This window comes from Oryzias melastigma, linkage group LG7, assembly GCF_002922805.2.
Source record: "Oryzias melastigma strain HK-1 linkage group LG7, ASM292280v2, whole genome shotgun sequence".
Lineage (NCBI taxonomy): Eukaryota > Metazoa > Chordata > Actinopteri > Beloniformes > Adrianichthyidae > Oryzias > Oryzias melastigma.
Genome location: NC_050518.1, coordinates 21,601,597 through 21,618,199, shown reverse-complemented (window position 1 = coordinate 21,618,199; position 16,603 = coordinate 21,601,597). Strand labels below are relative to the sequence as shown.

Below are 16,603 nucleotides of genomic sequence, written 5' to 3'. Positions count from 1 at the left end.
AGCAAAGCTTCAGGGTTCAGTGTCTTGCTCACGGACACTTTAATATGTGATAAATAAATAGAACCAAACATGGCTGAGAGATGGCAACTTCGCCTTCAAGCCACTTAAAAAATAACCAAGGTACTAAAAGATTTTTACAGGGAACTCTACAAAATACATTTGTAAAAGCTGGTCAATAAAGTTAGTATTAGTTGAAAAAATACATACACAGTTGCTGATGAACTCACTAAAATTTGTTCCAAAAAGTGGACAGAGAAGCCTCAGTTTCAGAGACCACACAACTACACATAGAAACAAAACGTATTGTTGAGATCCAGAAAGGACAATCCTCACCTGTCACATCTGCGCAGATTGGTTCACGGGAAAATCCACAACTGACATCGTTCCATTCTCCCGTGTCGTACATTTCACAGCATTGTACTTTTTCCATTAAGTTGTCTGGTTTTCCAGGAGCCCAGTTTCTGAAGGTACTTTCATCTTTTTGGTAGTAATTGGTTTTTGACAATGACCATATCCACTGTCTCCAGTAGTTGTAAAGACCAATCCAGGCCACCTGAAAAATGTAACCTGATCACAAATAACTGTAGGATTCATTTCAGCAGAGGTGGAAGATTCTTAAGGTGCTTTCACACCGAACATGATTCGCATGTATAAATCATCCAGAGTCACATAAACGTGTTAAACTTGACGCATTTTGGCCTATAGGTCTCACTTGAGAAAGAAATCTTATCTCAATGGGACTTTGTGGTAAAATAAAAAATTAAGACTTGACTCTTGTTTTCCCGTCTCAGTCGTCATGACAATTCTCCCCTCATGAACCCTGTATCTTTATTCAACAGAATAAAAAATAGAGGAATAAGCTCAGACAAGATTTTTGAAACTCCATGGTGCATTTGTTTATTTATTTATCTATTTTTGGGGAAATAATTTAACTTTTTAACATGAAATTATTCCTCCCTGAAACCAGACCCCAGTGGTCTCATTAAAAAACCACAAGGAACTCAAATTGAGTTTTAGACTTTACTGCTCTGTACTGCTTATGTATTTTTGAATAGGAAAAACATTAGCAGATATTTGAAATCTACCACAGAACTTCCGTAATTTACTTGTAAAAAAACAAAAGTGTATTAGAAAACGTGTTTTAAATACCATGCTGTATTGGAAAACAGAATAATTATATTTTTCTCATTAAAGATTCATTAGTGTTAAGGAGAATTGTTGAGATTCCATTTAAACAAAAGGTAAGAAGGTGAAATTACACTGCTGTTTGTAGACGTCTTCATTCTTGGTAAATCGACCATGTTGTTCACTATCACCATGTTTTCCGGGGAGTTTGGAGAGAGCAGGCCATTGTAGCGTCGTTGGCAGAAAGCCAGAGCGTCAGACCAGCTCATCGTTTCATAAATGAAGTAGTACTTACGCTCAGAAAGGGAGACGCCACAAAAAGCTGCAGATAGGAGAGAAAAAATAACATGTAATGCTGGCAGTGCATTTTTTTCAATTTGATGTTTCTATACCAACATTAATTCTACATTAGTAATGAATCTGTGATTTTGTAACTCAGCGAATGTAGTTAAAATGTTCTCTTACAAGAAAACTTATTTTATCAAGAAAGTATTTAAATAGCAAAATAATCTTTTTTTTAGAAGCATTATTTTCTTAAATCAGAATTCTTGGAAAGACACATTTTTTGGACCATTAGCAGATGTTTTGGCTTCTTTAAAATTTTCACTTTATAAAGGAAAGCTTATTTTTTTATCTATTTCTTGGGGGTCTGTTTTGGGTGCAGAGCAGCTGCTACACCACAATAAGACCATTGCAGGTTTAGGAGACTTTTGCATTTTTTGGTTAAACACCATAACTTTCTAGCATTAACTTTTTTTTGTACAATAGTCTGATAATCTGAGACATTAAGTTTGAGATTTTTATTACCTTATCTATATTACAAGACACAAAGGCTTGAAATATTTTAATATTATTCTGTTAAGACAATTTTTTCCACTAGACTCCATTATTTGAGAGGTTACTGACCTGAAGCAACAATGACAAACAGATGAACTTTCTCCATTCTTGTATCTTCTCTCTTCTGCTGCTTCAACCTCTGACTGATGACACTTATCTGATGAACTGACTCGACTTTATGCAAAATGTTACCTTTTTTGCATTGCTGACTTAGAACTTTAGAACTTTTATCCTGTTGGATTAACAAGTCAAAATAATTCAAAACAGATTTCATTTTCCTAATCAAAGCTGCAGGTCACGAGTCTGTTTATGCTTAAGAACATGTCAGTGAAGGATTATTTTAGGAGCTGTTAAGAAGGGTCGGTTACATCTCAGAAAAAAATGAGCACAAATTGCCAAGGAGTTGGGGATTTTTTTAAATGAGCTTTCAAAAGGAGAGTAATTGTTTATTTAAATGTAAAATAAAATTAATTTAATTGAAATTAATTTGGTTATAAAAGAGCAATCATTAGCCAAAATCGATTCCATCCTGAGCTTTTTTTATTTTATTTTGTAGCAGTTCAAAGGTTATGACGTTTCTGCTTCCTTCTTTTTAGAGTTCCCTTCATCTTTCTTTATGACATTATATTGTGCTAAATATTTATAGTTCAGGGGTCTAAAACTTGAAGCTCTGGAGCTCCATCATTCCTCCATTGTGACATTTTGACTTTGAAGAAAATTGCTAGGGATCTTAATAAATCGTTTTTTGTAGTTTTGCTTTGGTTATTAAAGTTATGTCATTCATGTTGAGATTTTTAACATGTCAGATCACTGAGCAAATATATGGTTTCAAGGTTTATTCTAGTGTCAGTATTTGAATCGACTTAAACTGATCTTCTGCTGCACTAAAGTGTCAAGCTGCTGTTCAGAGGTTAAATCTTCCTGTATAGAATTGCATATTTACATGTACAGATTAAAAATGGATTCTATATTAGTATTGTCATTTTTATATTTAATAGTAAAAAGATGATGGCACATCAAGTCATATTGATTGAACATGTCCTAATTGACTTTCTTACACTTTTAATTCACAAACTGCTGCAGCAGGAGGATTTTGGTGTATTTTATTTTGAAAGGACCTTTTATATCCTGCATTCAAAATAAAATGAATAAAAAATGTTATTTATAGAAAAATATAACAATTTTATTGATATTTGGCAGCTAATTTTTTATTTATAAACAAAAGGACAATAAAGTGTATTTTTTCTAAAAGGGTAGAGGCTCTTCATTGCTCGTGCTGGGTTTTGGACAGTAAACTGGCCCAGATGGCTCTTTTATTGTTAAAGATTTCTACAGTAGGCCCACTAAAATCTGGTTGGTTTAAACTAATAGTTCAAATTTACTTGGCACGGACAGTTAAAAAGGTAATTTGACTTTTTATGTTTCATCTTGTAACTGAAGTTCCATTTTATTACAAACCAAAAGACTCTCAGACTAAACATTAGAGACCACATTTAAATCTATGCAGATCTGCATCCACACAGACTATACTATAACAATTCCTTTTTGTTTAACAATACCGTTTTGCAGGGACTCCTTATTAATATCACCAAGTTTTCCTCAACCCTCAACAACGGAAATCTTTAAACATCAAACCCTGGAGACGCCTGTCAAAGCATCTACCGTACTTCTGGATACGTATCAAATAGTGCAGTTGACAGTGTGGCCACCTTCACATTGCAGAGGTTGGGGTTTGAAACCCAATCATGGACATGATTCATTATGCCAAAAAACCTTCAGATTTTCTTGTCTCATCCTGTTTTTGGTCTGGATGAAACTCAGACCAGAATTCTGGCTCCCGTCTGTCCTCAGGAAAACCCGGTCATGGTTCAGTTCCATTCAAATCCTGTTGTGTCAGGTGCAGCAGCTCTTTGAACAACCATGTCCTTGCTGTTTGTGGACTTGTTGTGATTGAGTCCTCTTAATCTGCTGCGCTGAGGAAAACAGCAGCAGTTAGTCAAAGTGTGTCCTCATCAATCACTGTCTGCAGCTTCAACAGCTGAGAGAAAAGAAGGCGGTCCCTCCAAGATTTTGCTCTTGACACTAGATTTTTAACAATTATTTGTCTACACTTGTGTTTGTCAATCCTTTTTCACCTGAAGTGTCGCCAGCGACTCTTAAACACAAAATCTTTAACATACTGTAACTTTTCAAGCGTTGGCACGATCAACGTTATTCCAGTAGCCGCTTTTCTCCTTCAGAATCTACTGGAATGATGTTGATCGTGCTAACAATGGAAAAATTACAACTGTGGTTATCAGACCTGTGATGCAAAAGTGCAGGGTTACTATTACAACACTGCTGATCTACAACATCTGAGTTTTTTTGTTTTGTTTTGTTTTGTTTTGTTTTGTTTCATACACAAAATGAAAATAGACATAAGAATTTAAAAATACAAATATAAGACTTAAAAAATATAAACCCTGAGTTACAACACCTGAGTTAGTTTGATGTTTGATGAAACAAAAGAGACAAAAAGAACCTGATGTGGCTGCTTTGCAAAAGCTTTGATCAAGAGTGTGTGACATCGTTCATTCAGCTATCCGGAAAGGCTGGAGGAGACCAGAACACACAACACAACGACAGAAGCCGAAGCACAACAGCAATAACCATAACACAATGACAAAAAACAAAACAAAGTGACAAAAGCCACAACACAACAACAAAGACTGAATCATGACGATGAAAGCTGAAGCACAGCGACAAAAGCCACAACACAATGACAGAAGCCGAACAACAACGAGAAAAGCCACAACGAGGTGACAAAACCCATGACACAACGACAAAATTCACGAGAAAACAAAAGCCGAAGCACGACAACAAAAGCTGAAGAACAATGAGAAAAGCCACAACGAGGCGACAAAATCCATGACACAATGACAAAAATCACAACAAGAAAACAAAAGCCGAAGCACGACGACAAAAGCTGAAGGTCAATGACAAAAGCCCAAAGACAACGACAAAAGCTACAACAACACGATAAAAGCCACAACAAAAGCCAAAGCACGGCGACAAAAGCTGAAGGTCAACGACAAAAGCCCAAAGACAACGACAAAAGCTACAACAACACAATAAAAGCCACAACAAAAACCGAAACACAAAGACAAAAGCCACAACAAGACGACAGACGCAGAAGCACAACGACAAAAGCCAAAGCATAACAACAAAAACCACAACACAACAACAAAAGCTTCAACACAACAAAAAAAGCCGAAGCACCGATACAAAAGCCACAACACAACGACAAGAGCCGAAGCACGAAAACAAGCGCCACAACAAGACGACAGAAGTGGAAACACAATGAAAAAATCCAAAACACAAGATCAAAAACCACAACACAACAACAGAAACGGAAGCACAACAACAAAAGACACAATGCAACAGAAATAATTCGCAATGGAAATAGTTCACAACTAAAATGAGTAACTGACTTTTTTGTTTCATTCAGTTTCAAGCTATTGGAGTTGCTTGAAACTTTGAGCATTAACTCGTTAGAGGATCAATAAAAATAAAACATTATTCTTTTAACAAACTATGTCGTTCTTTTGACTTTTGCTCTGTGACTCTTCCGTTTGCAATTATCTTCTTTTGATAAATTGTTTCTTCTTCTTTTATTGATCTCATATTGTTTCCTTCTAACAATCATTTCTTTGACGGGTGTTTGACCCTCTGACTGCCAGCCAGTGGTTACAGTAAACTAGATGTTGTGCTCTGTAGTTCTCTGAAGGGTTCACATGATCACATGAGGCTTAGGGGCTTAGGGAAACAGGACCATTCATGCTCGACCTGTTAAGAGGCTGTAAATGCTGGAGTGTCTAAACTTTCTGGTCAAGGACGACTTCTATTTTTTTTTCTCCCTATAAACATTCCCTCCTCCTCTCCACCAACTGTAGGTCTAGCATGTAGAGTCTTCTGCACTGACCCATTCCTGGGTCAAGCACTCAAAAGAAAGGTATTGTGCCCCCTTGTGGCTGCAGTAAAAATAAAATCCCAGTGAAAGAGTAAAATTAAGATTCTAATAATGAAATTACATTTTTTTTATTTCTGAGTGATTCTTCATTTTTAAAAAGAGAATAAATTAGTGTCAAAAAGTTAATGTAAAAGAAAATATGACAGTTATAAACGTTTCACTTAAAGATGTTTTATTGACATTTTATGCGGTTACATGTAAAGTTACATCAATAAAATAAATTTAAATGGTGGGGGGGTCATGGAGAAAAAAATTGAACCACATTTTCCTGACTGTAAAAGAATATTGATTTTTAGTGCTAAACATTTAAGTGCAAAAATGTGGAACTTATTTATTTAAATTGTGTTTTCTTAGATTGTTAAAAAGACTGAAAACAAGACCTGCTTCCCTTTGGAGTCCCTGAAACTCTTGCATGTTCTATGAATACAAATAAAATGCGACCAGGCCTCTCAGTTAACACACATTGTCAGTAAAGAGACACCAAAACTAGTTCTAGGAGTTTAAATGTGATTAAAACTATGAATGATGGGTTACATGTCAAGAAGTACATAGAAGGGAAATCTGATAAGATTTGCGGCAATACAGCAAAAACATGGTCCTGTTTTTATGAAATGATAATAAAAAAAAATAATAAATCCAGAATTCTGTGTCAAGTCTGTTCTCTTGTTAACAGTGAATGCTTCAGTGACTCTACCCCTCCCACAAACAGCTGAACCGGCTCATAGAAATGTTTCTAACTGAAAGATAAGAGTTCAACTTTTTTGTTTGTCCTCTATATATTACAGTTTACAGCAATATGATATATTCTATGTTAAAATGTTAATAAAATCAGCAATTTAATACACTTCTGTTCAATTAAAACAGTCTTGACTTGAATCCCTTTTGGGCACTGGACTTCTAACATCACATAAACAAACATCTAGCATGTAATAGTGTAACTTTTTAACCTATGAAGAAAGAAACTGGAAAAAAGCAAACCTTAAACAATGCATACATATTCTCTGCATCAGCAAAACTGTAGCTATGTCTTCCAGATAAATAAGTGCATTTTCTGATGCAGGATTCTATAGACAGCTGTCAGAACTCATGTTTGGTCTTCATCTTCAACCTTATGGAAGATCTTCCCATCAGCCAGCTTCATCCAGTTCAGTTTGACGTTTCCATTCGCTTTCTGATCCTTCAGCTTCTGTAGGAGCTGAAGCACAAAACATTCTCTAAATCTGTTTTCATTTTATTATGAAAGATTAAAGTGTTGTCCTGTTTCTGGTGTTGATGGCTGCTTTCTGATGCAGAAAACGTTGCTCTGAAACTGTTTCTCTGACAGTTATTCATCTGCCTTTATATTATTATTACAAATTACGGAATTAAAGTTTTAAAAATTGGCATTCTGCTTGCATTTTGGACTATTTTGGCATTTACTACGATTTTTTTAAGCTATTTTTTCAGCTACATGCTAGCTGTTTTGGCTAACCTATGTTTGTTTTTGGGGGAAGTTTGGCATTTAGCTAATATTTTAGCTGTCTCTCAGCTTCAGCGTTTTTAGCTATTAATTTTAGCATCTTCAGCCATCAATACTATCACCTTTAGTGGCCAAATTCATCTTACAGCATTCACACTAGCATTATCACAGGTAATGCTATACATTTAGTTCATAATTATGTTAAAAAGCTTCGGTTTTAACGTGTCAAACATTGAGCTTTAGAATGTTCAATAAATGTTTATCCTGTTTGGCCCATGATCTACGATTTGTTTTTGGATTTTGGCCCCTTTGGCCCTTTGTGCCCTAAAAAACAGCTTAAAAAATATAATCCATCCACCCTCTTAACCTGTTTTTTTACCTTCTGGGGTCACAGGGGTGCTGGAGCCTAATATGGCCTAACCTACACTTATACACACTCACAGGCACAAATAGGGTCAATTTAGAGTCATCGATTAACATTTGAAAGATCAACTATTGTTAAAGACTGGTACATTGGTACACAGACTTTGTGGGAACATATTTAGGTTCAAAGCAATTACTTATGGTCAAAAATGCATGAATATTTTTATCTTTTACCTGCTGCTGCAGAACTGCAATTACAGTGGGGTCATTTAGGTCCAGAGAGGGGTTTCCCACCAACTTCAGCCTCAAGATTTGCTTGAAAACAGGAAAAAACTCTTTAAAAAAAAAAACAAAAAGAAAAAAACAGAGTGCATTTGTTATTTAAATACATCCATGCAGCTACTTACAATATTTCAAATGGATATGTATCATCTGAATTTTTCTGCAGCTTTGGGATGCAAATGTAACTTAGCCTGCTTTTCACAAGGGGCCCACATATGAGCGTGATTACTTTACCATGAAGCAAATCAGAATTTGAGTAAGAATTGAGCTAAAAAGGCTTAAGCATTTTAACCATTATAACCAGTTTAAAATGGAAGGGTGACTTCTAGTAATAATATCAGTATGTATGCAGGACAAAAGAACAGCAAACACAAAAACTTCAGTTCCGATTCTGTTTAAACGTCAAGCTATTAAACCAAACATGGTCTTGTTTTGAAGAAAATTCTCTCAGACTCCCAAACAGTACTTACTGGTCCTGTGGAACAAAAACTCTGACATACAAAGGGTTCCCACCGAAAGGCGAAAGTGCCACGAAGCAGAGTGTGCGCAGAATCCAATTCGCCTCTCGTTCACACCGGACGCGTATTTTTGCACGACGTCGACAGGCGTTTCTGCTCAGCTGTGGTTATTTAGAGCTTCTACAATTAATTAATCCATCTTGACCTGTTGCTCTATCTCTCTTGTGGCGAATCCGGCTGCTGGGCAATCCCGCCAAGCACCCAGAGCAGGGCGGGCGGGACCACTGCAGAGGCCCCCCACACCCGAAAGCGTGAAGGCACAAGAGCACGGAGATCCCAGCCCAGCCAGAAGAGCAGCCCCTCACCGCGCCAGAAGGGCCAACGTGAGTTCAGAGAATTTTTTTTTTCAATTAAAAAAATAAAAATCATCAGACATTCCTATGATACTTGCTTTGCATTCATGGCTCTTCCAATAGAAAATAATTTGTATACATATATATTTTTGTTTGTGTTTGATACGTGATTTATATTAATGTTTTCTTTCTAATGCAAAATGATCTGCATATTTTGTATACATTTTGATAATAGATCTGCATATGCAAGGACAAAGTCTGAAATACTTACATAGACATGTGATTTATTGTTACTTGAGGATTCATACTAATCTGAATCTATGTTGGAAAGACATAAATATCTGGATAAAGATAATACACGTAAAGGAAATGGTATGGTCGAGCCGGGGTGGGATTATATTAGTTCGCTTCCTAAAACTCCTTTTCAGACAATCGTAATGTTTAGTTATCCTGTGTTTGACATGTCTTTGTGAAAGTAAACTTCTGATGGTTGATTTCATCGCACATTAATTACTTTTTTCTAATCTTTCTAAACAAAAAAAAAAAATTGGTAATATTTTGAACATTGACTGGATTTTCTCTCGGGTGTCTTGGCGTAACTTCCTGCCAGGATAAACATGAATTGCTCGTGGAAATGATCGCTGCACTGCACTGTGTGAGCTGGTCGTGGAGGACCGCGGCGCTTCGCTACTGGTGTGAACTACACCGTAGGTTAACATGGGAGCCAAATGGAAGTGACCGCCATTCAGCGGCACTTCTGCATGCAGTGTGAGCCTGACATTATGGGCAAAAAGAGAAAAGAGACCGGGTAGTCAACATATAAATGCATTACAGTAATTCCAAACATGTTAAACAAAAATCATGAAAAACATGAGTTCATTGGCCTGTCATTGATCCCATACATCTGTCCTATTGAACAGTTATGAGCTAAAGAAGCAGCAAAGATCATAAAAATCAGTCATGTTTTTGGATAGTTTCTTGTGAACATATTCCTATCTAAAACAAAAAAAATCTAAGGAAAAAACAAAAAGGAGAGTGCACCGACTGGGGCTCAAAAATCCCCACAAGTGGTTGATGTAAAAATGGTCTGTAAGTAGAGTGTTGTAGGAGGAGATATGACATACTTTGGTGTTGCGAAGTCTCCAGATAATTTAAGTCGTTTAAGACAAATTATTTGATGTTTCAAAGGAGAAAATGCAGCAGAAGAGGAAAGTTAAGAGCTTAGTTAATTATGCTGTGTTATACAATTCAACTCATGCTGCAAACTCCGTGCCATGTCTGCACTGGAGCCCACCAATCTCATCTGCATTGGGAAATGGTGGTACTATCTACCAGCTGAACGCTTTTAAGGAAGTACATCTTCAGGGCTGTGAGCAGCACTGCTTACCCTCATGGCAAATGAATGGCCTCTGTTGTTCACATGTGGCATCCACCCATTTTCCAAGTTTTCGAGATAACATCATGGCACAAACGGCTGTTTGGTCATTTGGTTCACCATCATTCCAGTAGTAAAATGTGGTCGTACTCCCATTCGACCACGTCCAGCTAGTTTTAGAAAGACCGATCCAGACATCTTCTTCGGCAGGTTTAAGATCCATGATCTTCTGGTTTTCTGCAGAACTTCTGACACTGGCCAGGTCCGTGTAATGCTCTCTGCAGTACTTCTGGGCCTCAGGCCATGTCATGAAGGTGTCAATGTGGACGAATGTCACATTTGACCCTGAAAGTATGTAGAAATAGGATAATAGTGGATTTTCAAACAACAAAATGTTTTGCTCTGTTGCAAAAACAAAGACAAAAATCACACGTGGTTCTGCCACACATGTTTTTATCTATTCTCTTTGAACTTAAAGGGTAACCAAACCCCAAATCTACTTTTTTTTGTCGGTTGACCTCTATAAATGGGTCTTTAAAGTTACTGTCTGTTGGTCATTGCCAAATGTTTAATGGTCCTTTAGACGCGTCCAGTACCTCGTCCGGTACAGCTAACAGTAGGGTCCTTGATTTTATGAAGAGCCAGCACGTAAAAAACGCAGAGTTGGGGACATCCAAAATGTCAAAAAGTGACGTGGAGCGGCTCTTAACCAAACGTCTATATGTGATGACTTGGGATGGGAAGGTTTTGAACATTCACATTCACAACTGTTTCAAACATATGTTTTAAATAAAAGAAGTATATTTCATATGTCCTGCTTTTGGTTTAAAGGCCATGCAACCTTCAAAATTTCACGTTGTGTTACATTTAAATGTAACACCACACGTCTACACAAGTAGATACAAAATTAACCTAACTGTTTAACTAACTGTTTAATGGACTGGCTCATAAAACCAAAGCAGTTGTGGGATATTATGTAAAGGTTTTGCAATAAAATGAATACAAAGTATAGTCTAGCACATGATGATAACTAAATGAACACATGATGTGATGATCAATAGTAATTTACTCTCCTTGCAGAGCACCAAACCTGTATGTACCTACAAAGAAACTATCATTCATATTTTTCTATCTCTATTTAGGACAGCAAAAGTGATTTGAAGGTGAAGAACAGCTGAGTTCTTGATTAGGAATGACCTCACCTCTCACATCAGAGCACATTGGTTTTTTTGCCCCTTCACAAGAAGCATCGTTCCACTGTCCATTGGCTGTCATGTACACACACTGCACGTTGTTCCAGTCACTGCTGGGTTCACCAGGAGTCCAGTTTCTGTAGTTAGCCCCATCAGGTTTAAAGAAATCTTTGTCTGTCATCGACCACTGCCACGTGCCGCCATCGTAATACAAACCAATCCAAGGTGTCTGAGAATGGAAACAATATCAATTATTTTTTAATCACTTGAAAGGATGTAACAATTCTCCTGGAATCGGCAAAAAATAAAAAATAAACTCGTCATTGCGGATTGTGCCCAACTCATGCCACATCGCTCAAATTGAGCCGCTGGCAGAGTTTCGTGCTGTGCCAGTCGCTCAAATCGCGCCGGGGGGCTTCAGTTCGCCTCAGAGCGCGCTTGTACCGTTGACTTAACATTAAAACTGGCCACCTCTGCCGCAGTTGCGTTCTGTGTAAATGCACCTTGAGAAAACTCAATTTCTGCAAGTGGTTGGATCCCACTTGATATTAAAATATTAATAAACCAAAGAACAGGAGTGTCCAAACTTTTTGCAAGGAGGGTCAGATTCGGTGTGGTGCAACAGTTTGAGGAACAACCATTTGGCCTGTAATCTTGAGCTATATTGATATGATTAAACACAATTGAACAATTATTGAACATTTTATTGCAGTGGTATTTTCATTTCTTTATATAAAAGGACATATATAATTAACCAAAATGACTGAATTCCAAATTTGAAGAGTAGAAATAGAAGAAAAAGTCTGTCTGGATAATGAAATCTATCAACATTAAATCTGGGTTCATATGAAATGTTATATTTTATTCACTATTAAATGTTTGCTGAAAACTTCTAAATTTAAACTGAACAGGAAAAATAAATACAACTTAACGGGTTAGTGTCCTGGACTTGGAAGCAGCGACCCTCATTTTCAGCCAATCATTATCAAGCAATTGTACACAGAGTAAGAACTCTGTGTATAATACACCCCCCAGTATAAGTACTGGGGACTTCTAATTATTTATTTTATGACATGAACTCACGGGAGAAAATTTGAATGTGGGTCAGATTTGGCCCACAGGTCAAACTTTGGACATGCTTGCCATATACATATACATGACATAAATATTTACAAGTCATTTTATAAAGGAAAGGACCAGACATCAGTTACAAGTCTAAAAGGTAGCCTTGCTTATGCACAGGGTGTGGTGTAAAGTGTGTAGATGATATGTATGTTTCCACAAAAACTACTCTCTCATTGTCTCAATTTCTCATTTCTAACAGTCAAGCTGCCTGTAGGGAACCTGTATGAGCGCAAACGTGTACTTTTGAACACCGTTACCAAAAATTGGCAGAAAGACACATCTATAAAGCTCATGAGAGGAGGAGGATGTAATGGAAACCTTCAGATATCTCGAGATGGTCATAAAGTATAAAGCTGCCTGTGCCGGAGAACTCAATGCTACTGCACAGGAGAATGATGAGCAGGTTTAAGGACATAGACATTTTCAACAAAGAATGCAGATTTTTTTTTTTTTTTTTCCAGAAAAGTGTTTCTTCTTGTAGACTTTTTACTTGCTTCTTAAAAAAGGAAAGACAGGAGGTTTAGAGAACACTTGGTGGTGCAGTAAATAGTTTGAATGCTGCTTTTTAAACAGCACTACATGTTCTTTACATGCAAATTGGATGTAAATGTATTTTATTTGATCATCTCATCTTGTTTATTTTTCACCACATGTACACCTTCCTTGTTTTCTAATGTTTTTTTTTTCATGTAGTTGTTCCATCCATCCATAAAGTCATGGATCTCAAAAGAATAGAGTGGTCATGTAATATTTGACCACAGCAACAAACCTACATTGTATTCTACATAAGAACCAGGACAAATTCTTTCAGTTCTGGCTAAATGAACATAGGATGGTCACAAGAGGGGGGTTTCTATGTCCTGACTGACTACAGTTAGTTCAAATCCTATATTAAGGATTCACAGCAGTGAGGTTAGCGAAAATACAAAAAATAAAACAAAAAATAAGACAGACAAAAAAATAAATAAATAAAAACTCAATCCAACTGCCTGCTGAAAATATTTTGGGATATTTGACTGATTTTTTGTTTTTCTGATTTTCTGAGGTACACTGCTGCAGCTGACTATCCAACACATTTTCACTCCCAACTTATTACACCTTGACCTTTGGTTAAGGGCCCTATGTTCGTGAAATCAAGGGTCCACAACCCTAGGTAAGCAGTACCGGATGCGGTACCGCACACACACTGGTCCGCATTGGGAGATGCTGTTGTAACAAAAATGGCGACCAATGGAGCCGTATAGTTTTAAGCCAGATACCAGGAAAACAAAGACATTCGTCGATCTATTTGCTTGCATTGGAATGAAGCAGAGAAGAGAGATTGTGGCTTGCTGTAGCAGCCGATGTCACAGCTACCATTACTCGGTACTGGTATCTTAACCTTAACCCAGTAACGGATGCGGTACCGGACGCAAACAGGTACAGAGTTAGGATACTGGAGTGCTCTGCGTCCCGGTTCCTGGACTGGTTCCAGTTTGCGGGACCGGAGGTTGTGGACCCGTGATTTAATGGGAAAAGCCAGGACATCAAAAAACAAACAAAAAAATGATGAGCTAAGAGCACCTTAAATGTCAAAAAGTGACGCGGTGGGGTTCTTACCAAACGTCAATATGTGAAGAGTAGAGATGCATTATTTGCTCACCCATTGCCATTTGCCTCAGACAAACATAAAAAAAATAAATTACTGTAAACTATTGTGTAATATTAAACAAAAGTACCACATGAACAAATATTTTTGCCCATTTGTTTTGTAATCATCACAAAGACACCTTAAAAACAAAGTTTTGAGGAGCTCTTAAACTTTACCAGGGTAGTTGGAAGTCCCATGTTCATCAGGATGTTCACATCATCCGTGTTGTCCACAGATGCTAGGTCAGTGAATTTCTCTCGGCAGTAACGCTGGGCTTCAATCCAGTTCATTGGGTCAAGAATGACGTGGTACTGGCGTGCAGGCCGAGAGGAAACTGCACTCAGAGCTGCCAAAGACACAGAGGAGCATGACAGTCACAATCACAAGCACAGTGACAAACATACAGAAGACAGACTTGCCTGAAGCAGCAAAGATGAGCAGAAACCTTTCCATCGTTCCACGTTCTCCTTCAGTCTGAGTCTGCAGATATTTGTCTCTGGGTTCTAGCCCAAACATGCAAAATGTCATTTGAATTTTAGGCAGCAGACGTTTATCCTAAAACTCACTGTCATAAAAAAACAACTTAAGGCAGTTTTAAATCCCAAATGACTCATTTGACTCCAAAGCATAGACTGACCAAAGTCATCTCTGAGAGTCAGATTATTTCAACTCAATCTAACTACTGACTCTGAGGTTTAGGATTCTTTGAAGCAGTTTAAAGAAATATCAGCTTTTCCTGTCCCTGTACTTATTTTTACTAAACCTGCTGTAAAGAGATTGTCCCAGCTTTTTCCCAAAGCAGCTCTATTGGGAACAAATCACAACCACTGAGATGTAGACATTGGCAGAGGTCACTAACCCAAGACTAAGGTTTGAATCTCTCAGAGTTAAGGAGAACAGACAGAAGAGGGTCAGGGGGAGTCTATTTAGAGGCCTCCAAAGAACCCAACACAAAGCAGAAACTACTGGACACACAAAAGTTTTTTAGAAATGCAGGCAACTCATTTTACATGGTTATCATGGTTGTTCTAGATTTGATGGAAACAGAGACTGTTGATTATTGGTTTGAAAGTTATCCCGGGATAAAGGTGAGTTAAAAAAATGAGACTATTACACTCATATTTAGCAGTGCTGACTCTCATCCCAGCTGCTTCACACTCTGCTGCAAACCGCTCCACTGCATACTATTGGTCCTGGTTTGATGAAGTCAACAGGAGATCATCTGCAAAGAATAGAGATGAAATCCCGTGGTCCCAAAACCTAGTACCCTCCGGGTCTTGGTTCCGCCTGGAAATTCTGTCCATAAAACTATAAACAGAACCCCAGACTCCGTACTCCCAGAGCACCCTCCACTGGACACCACAGGTGGGGTAGTATAACGCCCTCTCCAAACCTACAAAACAAATATGGACTGGATGAGCAAACTCCCATGAACCCTCCAGCATCCAGAAGAGGGTATGCTGGTCCACTGTTCCACGACCAGGACAGAGACCCCAATGTTGTTCTTGAATCTGAGATTTGACTATCAGACAAACTCTCCTCTCCAGTATCCTTGCATAGTCGCAGCTCACTTAGACCAGGGGTCCCCAAACTACGACCTGCGGTCAGATTTTAAATTCTGTCTTCTTATTATCAGTAACAGTGAAATTATTAGAGAGCAGGAGAAGTGAAATGAGGAGGGAGAACTCTGCATTCAGTTCTAATTGATGAGTATTAGGGAGAGTTCAGATAGAGACAAAAATGTAATAGGCTGGAATAAAAGTCACATTCTGTGTGGCTCTCAATCATGTGGCCAGATTGAAAAATATGTAAATAAATAAAGGGTCTCTGATAGTGTTTGGGGACCAGACCATATGTGAAGGCAGGCCGGATTCGGCCCGCGGGCCATAGTTTGGGGACCCCTGACTTAGACTGATGGTACCTGCCAGCTTCCTCTGGAATCCCGTGAGAAGAGCCTTGGTCACCAGGCACTCAGCTACTAATCCCAAACCCAGGTCTGACTCCAGAACGCAGACCCGGTGGAGCCAATCCGGATGACGCCACAGGATATTTGATTGAACTCCTCATGACGGGGTTCTGAACCGCTCCTAGTCTGGCCCTTCACCTAGGACCTATCTGCCATGGGAGACCCTACAAGGGGCAGAAGCCCCTGACAGCATAGCTCCTAAGATCACTCGAGCACGCAAACCCCTCGACCACGTTAAGGTGGCGGTTAAAGGAGGGGAAAAATGGTTGAGTCCAATGGAGTTAGAGAAAACATGTAGCAATCTTTTTTTTTCATTCTACAAGAACATACAATACTTATTAACAGTGCAATTTCATCCATTGAAGTGGCCCACTAGCTTAGGGCAAATGTTAATGAAAATAGTATTTCCTTTTTCTAATATAGAAATA

The 16,603-nt window shown here is 38.1% G+C and overlaps 1 protein-coding gene across 1 annotated transcript in view; it reads right to left on the bottom strand.

Moving 5' to 3' along the window:
• LOC118599013 (macrophage mannose receptor 1-like) overlaps positions 1–14,662 on the bottom strand; it is a 19,446-nt gene extending 4,784 nt beyond the window's left edge. Inside the window, exons 1-5 of the mRNA XM_036213024.1 lie at positions 14,629–14,662; positions 14,358–14,555; positions 13,961–14,043; positions 11,464–11,683; positions 10,274–10,606 (exon numbers count right to left, since the gene is read on the bottom strand). Of these exons, the coding sequence (XP_036068917.1) occupies positions 10,274–10,606; positions 11,464–11,683; positions 13,961–14,043; positions 14,358–14,555; positions 14,629–14,662 (868 nt within the window). The remainder of the gene's footprint in view (positions 1–10,273; positions 10,607–11,463; positions 11,684–13,960; positions 14,044–14,357; positions 14,556–14,628) is intronic.
• Positions 14,663–16,603: the final 1,941 nt, after the last annotated feature.